Consider the following 11,839-nt stretch of genomic DNA (forward strand, 5'->3'; position numbering starts at 1 on the left):
GGCCGCTGCCACCCCCCCCACTCACACACACACCCCGCCAGAGAGCTTCTAGAAAGGAGATCTGCAGTGGCTCCCGGGGCGCAGAGCCACCGGGCGTGAGGGCAACCGGCTGCCACAACCTGCTGGGTCACTGGAACGCCCGGCTGCCCTTGACAGGTGCACATCTAGCTCTTCCCACTCATGCAAAGGCAAGAGCCAGAGAGTTACTTTTAAGAAAGGAAGAAAGCCGGAAGTTTAGAGGACTGGACAGGCCATGGCGGCAGACTGGGGTGACGGCATCGTCACTCAACAGCCACGGCCTTAATATCTCCAGCCCCTGCCTTAATATCTCGGGAACTCTTTGGTCATCATGAGAGCGGAATCCAGAGCCAGGGAAGGAGGGAGGGAGGGAGGAAGAAAGAAAGAGGCCCGTCCAGTAGGAGTCTTCAGTCGACTCTGCACGGCCTGGAACCTGGCAGAGAATCCCGGGAACCAGCCCCGGGAACCTGGAGAGGATCCTCGTGGGAATCTCACGATGTCACCACCACAAGCCTGTGAGCGCCCTGGGCGCCCCGCCCCGCCCTCCACCCACGTGCCACCAGTGGCCCAGACCACGTCCAGTTCTGGGGCTCCTTCACTGCCCTTGCTTGTCATGTCATGGTGAAAGGGGGGGGAGGAGGTTATCAACAGTACCTTCCCACTGGCCACATGACAACTCGGGCTCACGTGGATGGACTCCTAGGAAGGGGCCGGGACAGCCCTCGCCCCAGACCCCTGCCCGTAAAGGGCTCTGTCGTTCTGGACTCCAGGACGGAACCTGGAAGCCTGGCCCAGCGAAGGGCCAGGTGGCCACCATAGACAGTGGCCAGAGAAGGAACGGGCACCCTCCTCCCCCCACCACCACCACCAATGTTCTGCAGGCCTCCAGCACAGCCGGGGGAAATGGAGCTCAGCCGGTTCGCCCCCCTCCCACAAATGCAGGTCTCGCCCAGCCCGTGGCCATCAGGAACTGGGCAGCTGGTGGGACAGTCTCACGGGAGGGACCGCAGAGGAGGAGGAGGAGGACTCCTGTGCCAAACCCCAGCCGGAGACAGGAGGCTGCCCACGTGGGACCTCCCCCAAGCACCCCACACGCCCCGTTCCTGCGGGCCAGCCTGTAGGTTCCCTGGCCACTCCGGCCTCCTCTTCGACTCACTTGTCGGTGCCAGGCGCACGTGGGGGGTGGGAGGGTGTCCTTCCCATGCCAACCATGCACCCTCCCTTCCCTCCCTACCCCGCCCTCCAGGGAGCGGTGCCCCCCCCCAGGCTTCTCCCCTCAGGGGAAGAAGGAAACTCCAACGAAACCCCCCTGCAGCCTCCACGGGGCCTCTCTCGCCCCCCCCTCCCTGGGTCTGAGCCCTCTCCCGCCACCCCACAGACAGCCCCCTCCCCAAAAGCCACAACTTGCCCCCATGACACACACACACACACAGGAACACTGATCGGGCCGCTTCTCCCCCGAGTCCGCCCCGAGCTTACCTACCGGGCTACCCCGTCCGCAGACGCGCTCTCCGGCTCTTGGGTGCCTCCCTGCCTCGCAGGCCAGCCGGGGTAGTGCCTTTGCCTGCCAGCCCCCCCCCCCCCCCCCCCCCCGCCAGGGACGGATGGAGCGGAGCAGCAGGAGCTCCTTGAGGGAGGGAGGGAGGGAGTGCACGGGGAGGGGGCAGGCTCTCCCAGCTGGCCGATCGGGTCCTGAAGCCGGCGCTGTGCCGCCCTCCTTGTCGTCCCCCCCCCCAAGTCTCTGGACCTGCAAACAAAGAGCTCTGCAGCAGCTCCGGGGCTGCCAAGAGCCACACAGAAGCCAGCCAGCCAGCGTCCTTCCTTCCCTTCCTTCCTTCCCTTCCTTCCCTTCTTCCCAAATGCTTCTCCCCCAGTTTCCATGGGAACAGCATAATGCCTTTCCCGTTGCTGGGGAGATGCAGCCAGAGACTGAGCAGCCTTGCCAAAGCCTGCCAAGAATCTTGCCGGGTTCGGGAGCTCTCGCAAAAGTCTGTGAAGTATTTTGCACAAATGGGTAATCCCGCCACACACACACACACACACACACCTTCCCTGCATGTAGCTCCAACACATACGTGAGCGCAGGGCGGCACGCGTGGTCTCAATTGTATTTCCCCCCTGTAAGCGGCGCTGAGCCTACCTTGGCAGGCAGGGCGGGATACAAATTTAACAAATAAAATAAATTAATGTGGAAAGGCTCCCTTGCTCAAGAGGAGGAGGAGGAGGAGCACACTGCTCATGGGGGGGGGGGAGACAAGAAGCAATTGTTTTAGACTACGATCCAGTCAGGGTGAGACACCACCCCCACTCCAAATGCCTGCAAAAGAAGCACCGACCGGGGGGGGGGCTGTGGGGGCTTCATTCACACACGGTCTGGACTGCAGCACAAGATACACACACACCCCTGTGAGCGTGGAGGAGGCGAAAGGCCAAGCTGGGCACCAAGAGCTTCACTCCCTCCCCTTCACAAGCATCTTTCCATTGCTCTGAACACATCTTGCACTCTTAGGAACATAAGAACGTAAGAGAAGCCAGTGTTGGATCAGGCCAATGGCCCATCCAGTCCAACACTCTGTGTCATACAGTTGCCAGAAATACTAGGGGCCATCAAGAGGCCCAGCAGTGGGGCCAGGACACCAGAAGCCCCTCCCACCGTTGCCCCCCCCCCCCCCAAGCACCAAGAATACCGAGCATCCCCTGCCCCAGACTGAGAGTTCCTATCTATACCTTGTGGCTCATAGCCACTGATGGACCTCTGCTCCATATAAGAACATCAGAGAAGCCAATGTTGGATCAGGCCAATGGCCCACACAGTCCACTCTGTGTCACACAGTGGCCAAAAATACCAGGTGCCATCAGGAGGTCCAGCAGTGGGGCCAGGACACTGGAAGCCCTCCCACTGTTGCCCCCCCCCCAAGCACCAAGAATACAGAGCATCCCTTGCCCCAGACAGAGAGTTCCTATATATACCTTGTGGCTAAGAGCCGCTGATGGGCCTCTGCTCCATACGTTTATCCAGTTCCCTCTTATAAGAACATCAGAGAAGCCAGTATTGGATCAGGCCAATGGCCCATCCGGTCCATGTCACACAGTGGTCAAAAATACCAGGGGCCATCAGGAGGTCCACCAGTCGGGCCAGGACACTGGAAGCCCTCCCACTGTTGCCCCCACCCCCAAGCACCAAGAATACAGTGCATCCCTTGCCCCAGACAGAGAGTCCCTATCTGTACCTTGTGGCTCATAGCCACTGATGGACCTCTGCTCCATATAAGAACGTCAGAGAAGCCAGTGTTGGATCAGGCCAATGGCCCACACAGTCCAACACTCTGTGTCACACAGTGGCCAAAAATACCAGGTGCCATCAGGAGGCCCAGCAGTGGGGCCAGGACACTAGAAGCCCTCCCACTGTTGCCCCCACACCCCCAAAGCACCAAGAATACAGAGCATCCCCTGCCCCAGACCGAGAGTTCCTATCTATACCTTGTGGCGAAGAGCCACGGATGGACCTCTGCTCCATACGTTTATCCAGTTCCCTCTTATAAGAACATAAGAGAAGCCAATGTTGGATCAGGCCAAAGGCACTCAGTGTCACACAGTGGCCAGAAACACCAGGGGCCATCAGGAGGTCCAGCAGTGGGGCCTCTTTTGGCTGGGGCTGACCGTTCCTTCTGCATGCCCCGCAGAAACTCCTGCCCCAGGTTGTGAGCTCAGAGAGATGTCTTCATTTGTAAGAAAGCGGAATCTCTCTGCTAAACTAATGAGAAGGGTGCCCAAGACACTCCTAGCCCCTGCCTGGCCCAGCATCTGTGTGTGGCCATCAGTTCCCTCCCCGCCAGGCGTGGGCAGGACTGGGGGGGGCCCCTAGGTGTCCCATTCATTCCAAGCACGTACCTGAGCCAAGGGGGTCAAGCCCGGCCCAGCCTCAGAGATGACAGGCTGCCTCCTTCCCTCAACTGCCCCCCCCCTTCCTCCCCAAGGCAGCACACAGTTCTCCTCAGTAACCCCTCCCTTGGGGGAATCCCCCTGGCCTGCCTCTCCTTCGATCCGGAGAGGTGCTGGAGAAAAGAGCTTCCTTTTTGTGCTCCCTGGTGTGTGTGTGTGTGGGGGGGGGATTTGCTGAACGCCTCCACTGCAACCGCATCACAGAGTGGATTGCTCACAATCAGAGCCAGACCCCCAAGAGCCCACTGACCCCGCCTCGGGTGGGGCACTGCATGTGGTTTCCAGCAAGGCAAAGTGCCGACAAATGCAGGCAGAGGGGCATCATCTCCGCCCTTCATCTGCTGCTAGCAGAAGCCTTGTCACTCTAGGAGGGGTGCATTCCGTAAAGCCGAGCCAAAAAAAACCGGCATATTGAATCAGATTCCCTGATCTGACTCGGCTGCCACATATAGAATGCCGGGGGGAAACCGAAAATATTCGGGGGGGCCGTTTCGGCTTTTTTCATCATTACCGAATACAGGCGCAGCAGGGGGGTTAAACTTTAAACTTACCTTCTTTTTCTCGCCGTTTTTGTCTCTTTCCCGCCCTTTGCTCTGCTTTCCAGGAGGGAAGGGGAAGAGGGACCTTGCATACAGCCAATCACTGCAATGCATTAGCAAATATCATTGCAGCCTGCAAGGCTGTTGTTCCTGCTGGCTTCACTTGTTGAAGCCCAATTACTAGCTTGCTGCTTTCCCAGGGGGAGAACCACTGGCCAATAGGATTTGTTCTTTTTTGAAATTCTTCTGTGCATGGCCAGAGAGCATAAAAGCAGGGCTGGCTGACTCCATCTTGCTCCTGCTGCTGAGAGAGCCTGGGTTGGAGACTGTGTGGCTGGCTTCTGCTTTGGCCACTGCTCTGAGCTTGCTTTCCTGCTGCTGACTACTGGACTACTTCGGATCAAGATCCATCCTGCCTGCCTGCCGGACAACGGAAGACTGAAGACATCACTGGTTTGACTTATTACAGCCACTTAACTTTTCTAATTTTTTGTGGGCTAGTGGGTTTGGGGCTTGGGGGGCTGGTGGTGGTAGGCCTCTGGGCTCTAGGGCCTCTCAGGCCTCTTCCTGAGTTTTTTTTTGGGGGGGAGGTTTGTGTAGTTTGTTGCTTGCCAGCCTGTTGCTTGCAGTTTAAAAGTTTTGGGGTTTTTTGCTCCCCGATGGGGGGATTTTTTATTGCATTTTTATTAAAACCTCTTCCTGAGTTTTTTTTTGGGGGGGAGGTTTGTGTAGTTTGTTGCTTGCCAGCCTGTTGCTTGCAGTTTAAAAGTTTTGGGGTTTTTTGCTCCCCGATGGGGGGATTTTTTATTGCATTTTTATTAAAACTACAAACTATAAAAGAAATAAGGAAGGGGACTACATTTAAGGGGATAAAGAAAAGATACCCACTACTGACTAAAAACCCAAGAGAGGAGATCTTCTAATCAGCTTAAATACACATCTAGTCTTAATCATATTAATCTCATTACAAACTGAGTCACATAGTCTGTTAACTTTTCCCAGATCTTAAATTTAACTGATATCAGGAAGTACCCCAAAGCATCTCAATTCAAAATTTTTCAAAGGCACAATCAGAGTCCTTCAGCCTTCACTTCTTCTTGTCCAGTCTCTTCCGCAACTTATAAGGACTTTTAGGAACTGCTGCCCCTTTCTCAGACAGAGAGTCCTCTCCGGAAGAACCCGAGTCCAGCTCGCCACTGGACTTCCTGTCCCCTTCTTTTTCTTCCTCCTCTGGCCCTCCCAGCTGGACTCTTAAAAATTCTCTCGCTTTCAGAACAGAGTCAATCTTTTCTTTTTTTATCCTTAATTTTAAAGGTGATGCATTCTGGAATTAGCCATCTATATCCAATTGAATTTGTTTGAAGAAAAAGAACAAGATCTTTATATTTCTTTCTCCGCTGTCTTATTTCAAATGGAATATCCTTCAGTACTCTGATGACACTCTCCCCAGCTCTCAGGGGTGCTCCCGATACTGCTTTCAGGATTGCATTCCCTACATGCCTTTTTGAGAATCTTACGACAATTTCCCCAGGCAGATTATTTTTCTTTATATATCCTGAGTATGACCTGTAAGCCACATCCATTTCGTTTAGCAAAAATTCCGCCTTCATCTCTGTCACTGGGGCCAGTATTTCACTCATCACTTCCTTCAGATTCTCTCCCTTAGTCTCTGGCATGTCCTGAAAGCGAAGGATCATATTAGCCTTTTCCATTTGCAATTGTAGAAACTGCTCTTCTGTAGAAACTTGCTTCTTCTCCAGTTTTTGTACTTTCTTCTTCAGATTATTCATTTTGTCCAGCAGGTGGCGCATGGAGTCTGCCAAAGTCTTTGCCAGCTCGTTGACTCCTTCTGGTTTTGGGCTCTCAGTTACTTTCGATTTCAGATGCTTCTTTTTCTCCGTCCTCTTCCCCGCCATCTTTTTCTCTTTGTTTACTTTCGCAAACTTTTTGAAAGTCTCTGAATATGCTCCTTAACGCTCACACTCGCCTTGGTAAGTACTCCTTATCAGTTTTAACCTTTTATGCTTCCGCTCCCCCCCTCAATCGCTCTAAAGTCTATGCATTTGGTAGGCGTCCCTCCCCCGCTCGCCTTATCTTCTGTTCCATGGGGTGGGGGTGGGGAGCTTCTTTTCTTTTTAATCAATGCTTAATGACTCACGCTCATAATCGGTCCACAGACCACGTTTACACTCCATTTCACGCTCGATCTCCTGCACTTGCCCCGGTCAGCGTCACTTAGTCCATTCGGTCTCTCAACACAAAGAACCATCAGAGCGGAGAGGTGCCTCAATTCTCCGGCATTACACCGTCGAAGAGGCAACCTCTCAAAAACTCCATGGCCAGGGTCCCTTCAGCTGGGTCTCTGGGGGAGTAGTGAGCCTGCACACCCCCTCCTTTGGCTGGAGCGCAGCTTCACCCCCGGGAGGTCCGGGAGATGAGTCTGCTAGCGTGCCGCCATCAACCGGAAGTCCGCAGTTTTGATTATTTTTTTTACTGTGCTTGATATTTATTGACTTGTTGGGGGTTTGGGGGGGTTTTTTTGGGGGGGAGGTTATTGACTAGGCCTTCTGCCTAGGCTCTCTGTTTTGTGGTTCTTCTGTTTTGTGGTTCTTCTGTTGCCTTTTAGCAGTTTAAATTTTTAAAACTGTTTTATTGTGTTTTATATTTATGGGGACTTTGGGGTTTCTTGGGGGGGGGGCTCACTCTGACTAGGCCTTCTGCCTAGGCTCTCTGTTTTGTGGTTCTTCTGTTGCCTTTTAGCAGTTTAGCAGTGGACAGACGCTACCCCCTCCCTCTCACTTTCTGAGGCACTACTGAGCAGGACTTTTCTGTATTTGTTGTGTGATTCTGTGCTGAAGTTGACATCAGTTGAGCTGGGCTGGCATTTGCCACAATGGCACTGGGTTCAGCTAGTAGGCTGGCACTGGGTTCTGCTGTTAGGTAGGTTGGCACTGGCTGCTAGCACTAGAACACTGCCTGGTTCTGCTGCTGGCCTTGCAAACGTGCCCCCCTTCAGAGATTCTCAGGTTTCACCTCAGTCCTGTTGGGCTTTGGCACTGCCACAGTGGCACTGGTTCTGGTGGGAACATTGCCCTGGTTCGGCTGCTGGCCTTGCAAATATGCCCCCCACCACCACATCTCACAATTTCTGCTGCAGAGATTCTCTGCCTGCCTTTTCCCCCTTTCACAGGAAATAATGGAGGATTGGGACACCCTCTTTGGATGCCCCTAAAATTAGACCCCCCTGGTCCAATCTTTTCCAAACTTGGGAGTTCTTTTGGGGAGAGGCTCCAGCAGCTAGAGAACAAATTTGGTGCATCTACCTCAAACCCCCTCCCCCCTAGCCCCCTGAATACTCCTGAGAATATTTTTGCCATTGACTACAATGGCCCCATAGGATATAATGGAGCCAAATATATTCGGAAATACTGAATGTTTTCGGATACCAATACAATACTGGTATTAGTATTCAAGTATACTTTGGAATACCAAAAAAATTAGGCTTTATTATACCCGAATCTGGAAAGAAACTATTCCCCCCCCCCCGCACATCCCTGCTTGTCACAGTTAATACAAGCAGGCCCCAAATCCTTTCCCAAGATGACAATGTGTCAGTCCCATGTAGAGGGCAAGGAATGAGGGGTCTGGAAAGGGCTGGACCAGCAGTGCGTGCACGGGAAGGGGAGAGGTGTTCGAAAAAATAGAAGCATTCCAAAATGCATGGGAGGGATTCTAGACCTGGCGCATGGAGCCAGTCGGAAACAGACGGCTTCTCTCAATCCAGTGCAGTCCGACTATCTCTCAGACACCCCCGGAGGCAGACAAACCCTTTGGCTTCAGCCAGCGTGGCTCTCCAGCCAAGGCCACGCAAATCATCCAGCTGAACTGAGCAGGAGGAGGAGCCGGACTATCCAGCGGCCATGAGGTGTGTCTACACCAGGCCAGAGGGCTGCAGTCTTCCCGTCAGCACGCCAAGCTCCTCTGGCCAAGAACCAAGAGCCGAACCAATGGTGGGGTTTCCATGCCAGGACATCATGCTCTGCCAGTCCCCCCTCCTCCTGGAGCCAAGGCCAAGCCCAGCCCCCAGACACTCAGCTTGGAACTCAAGAAGCAGGACCAGAGAGATGGACCCAACGTGGGCCAAAAGGATACCAAGCGGCAGAACTAGAGCGCTCCCCCACCCCTTCCGTGGTGCCCTCCCACCTCTGCAGGGGCTTCACTCAGGTGGGGGGTGGGGGGGCCAGGGGAGCCCCTGTCCAAAAAGATGCACAACTACAGAGAGCTTCCTGGAGAGTCAGCCAGGGAGCCAGGCCACGCACCCTCCTGCCAAGAACCAACCCAGGAGGGTTCCCAACCAATGTTCCCTCTAAGCTGTAGAGTTTCGTGAGCAAAAATTCTACTTTGTGAGCTGCTGGCATTAAAGTTGTGAGCGAGCCATTTGGCTACTGCATCAATTAGTTTGCTTTGGAGCCCCATCCTTCCTGAGCTAAGACAAAAATGTGTGAACCAGAGGTTAAAAAATGGTGAGCTAGCTCACACTAACTCAGCTTAGAGGGAACACTGTTCCCAACCTCCAGGTGCTGGCTGGAGATCTCCTGGGTTTATAGCTACTCCCCAGGTGACAGAGATCAGTTCCCCTGGGGGGGGACATGGCTGCTTTGGAAGGTGGACTCTACGGCATTCAGTCCCACAGAAGCCCCTCCCCTCCCCAAGCCCCGCCCCTAAAACCTCCAGGTATTTCCCACCCTGGGCAGGCCTGGCCTGGCCTCCAGAAATGCCCGACTCTGGGCCCCAGCATCCACTGTGGAAACCAAGCACACGGGCCTCCCTCAGGCTACGTTGCAGCATAGGAACGCCTCCCCCCCCCCCAACTTCTTGTGAGATGTCCAAAGCTACAAGCATCCTGGATGAGATCTGGGGGACCCAGGTTCAAGTCTCAGCTCTGTCAGGGAAGCCTGCTGGGTGCCCTTGGGCCAGTCACGTGCATTCAGCCTCACCTACCTCATGGGACTGTTGTGGGGAGAAAGTGAGGAAGAGAAGAGCAATATCAGCAACTCTGGGATCCCACTAGGGAGGAAGGCCAGGTGTGGAACAAAGCAAAGGCAGACAAGGCACCTGTTGCTCCCTCTGATTTACGCAACCACAGTGGGGGGGGGGGGAGGACCTCTCTCTTTCCAAACGAAAGCCACGAACAAACAAAAGCCCCTCCAAGAGGGACGCTGCCCTGGCCAGGATGCTGAGCAGTGCCCTGGAGGGCGGGATGCTCAACCGTTGGAACCCGCCCCGAGCCCATGCAGGGCTCCAATAGATAGATAGATAGATAGATAAACACACTGTCTCCCACAGGGCCAGGAGGGGGCAGACTCACCATCAGGCACGGAGGGTGCAGGGGCCGGCTGCTCCTCCTCCTCCTCCTCCTCCTCCTCCTCCTCCTCCGAGGAGACCCGCTGCTGCGTCCAGCTGGGGAAAGGGAGCTGACCAGAGACCTCCAGGAGGGCAGGGGCCACCGCCGTCATCACCCTCGGCACACAGAAAGGCAGCTGCCGAGCTCTTTGGAACCGGACCAGGAGGAATCCGCTTCGTCCAACTGTGCGCTGCAAGGCAGGAAGGGTTCACCCCGACTCAGCCCCCAGACGGAGGAGGAGGACGTCTGTGTCAGCAACAGCCACCTTGCTGCAGAGTAGACCAGAGACGGCGCCACTGAGCCCCACCATTTAATTTCCCACAGGAGTTGGGGGGGGGGGAGTTGGGTGGCATCCATGAAGGAGAAAAAGAGGAGACTGGATTTATACCCTGACCTTCATGACCCTTCGGAGTCTCAGAGGGGCTGACAAACTCCTTCCCCCTCCCCTCCCCGCAAGAGACACCCTGTGAGGTCAGTGGGGCTGAGAGAGGTCTCTTGAGAACTGCCCTTGAGAGAACAGCTCTGAGAGAACTTGTGACTGACCCAAGGTCGGCCAGCTGGCTGCATGTGGAGAAGCGGGGAATCAAACCTGGTTCTTCTAGATCAGAGTCCGCCATATTTAACCACTGTACCAAACTGGCTCTCAATTTGCCCCCCCACACACACACCCAGCCCTCAGAGGCCCACTGCCTCTGAACGGGGAGCTTCCATGGACCCCTCAGCTGTCGATAGGCCACTCCTTCCTCCTGCACACGTTTGATCCTCTTGGAAAGCCACCTGCTGGCCTGCAGCAGTGGGAGGGGTGGAGAGAACTTCCTTCAGGCTGCCCTGGCTACTCTGCCCATCCGTTTCATCATCATCGTCACGGGAAGACCCCGGGAGTCCTCATCATAGACATGGGAGGGGGAGAAAGGGGAGTCTTTCTTCAAACCTCTGCTGTGCCACCCCCACCCCCCACCCCACCCCCCGCCACAATCTTTTCTCCCTTGAGGCTTTCCTGCATAGGGGAAATTCTCCCATCTCTTGCTTGCTTTTCCACCTCCATGGTCTCCGCTTTTGGTATACAGAGACCAGAACTGCCCCTGGTATTCCAAGTGAAGACACGCCTCTGCTGTTTTCTTATCTAAGGGACTGCCTCTTCCTGGTACACTCCTCAAAAGAGCCTTAGGCGCTAACAGTCAGCACGCCCTGGCCCAAAGGACCTCTGTCTTGCCTCAACCAAGGCCAGGGCCTTTTCCGCCCTGGCCCCTCCCCTCCCCTCCCCTCCCTGCAACAGGCACCCCCTGTGAGGTCGGTGGGGCTGAGAGAGCTCTCTCGAGAACGGCCCCTGAGAGAACAGCTCTCCCCACTGAGATCAGGGGCCTGCAGGATCTTCTTCCATTCCGCGGGGCCTGCAAGACGGACCTGTTCCGCCGGGCGTTCGGCTGAGGCAGTGGGGTTGCTGTCACCCACCCATCGATAACCGGCCATATCTGTCTGCATCAACAGGCCGGCATCTCTCAATTGAAAGCTGTAACTACTGATTTTATATGTTTATACTGTGTGTTAAAATTTTTACTGTGGCTGCTGGCGGGATGGGTGGGGTATGAATTCGAAGACTAAACAAACAAACAAACAAACAAATGTCTCTCTCTCTGTGGTTTTGCTTTCCTGAAAATCCTCTTTCTGCCGGGCCTCTTTCATGAGTGGCTGTGTACAGCGAGGGGCTTTCACCCGAAGGAACTCCGGAGGACAGCAGGAGACAGGACAGGAGGGCCTGGCGTGATGATGATGATGCGGTCCATGGGGGGGATCGCAAAGGCTGGGCAACAAGAAACCTGGCCTTGCGGCTGCTGACAGACCCCCCTCCTTTGCCCAGGCGGAAGAGACACACACACACACACCCCCGTGCAGCTCTTCCCAACTGGGTCTCCACCGCCCTTTAGAAGCCGGGGGG

The 11,839-nt window shown here is 55.1% G+C and overlaps 1 protein-coding gene across 1 annotated transcript in view; it reads right to left on the bottom strand.

Moving 5' to 3' along the window:
- Positions 1–9,920, bottom strand: part of SMARCD3 (SWI/SNF related, matrix associated, actin dependent regulator of chromatin, subfamily d, member 3) — an 87,158-nt gene extending 77,238 nt beyond the window's left edge. The window contains exon 1 of the mRNA XM_015426709.1: positions 9,868–9,920. Coding sequence (XP_015282195.1) covers positions 9,868–9,870 — 3 coding nt within the window. The 5' untranslated portion in view covers positions 9,871–9,920. The remainder of the gene's footprint in view (positions 1–9,867) is intronic.
- Between the last annotated feature and the right edge of the window lie 1,919 nt (positions 9,921–11,839).

Source organism: Gekko japonicus, unplaced genomic scaffold (assembly GCF_001447785.1).
Source record: "Gekko japonicus isolate JY-2015 unplaced genomic scaffold, Gekko_japonicus_V1.1 scaffold2912, whole genome shotgun sequence".
Classification (NCBI taxonomy): Eukaryota; Metazoa; Chordata; class Lepidosauria; order Squamata; family Gekkonidae; genus Gekko; species Gekko japonicus.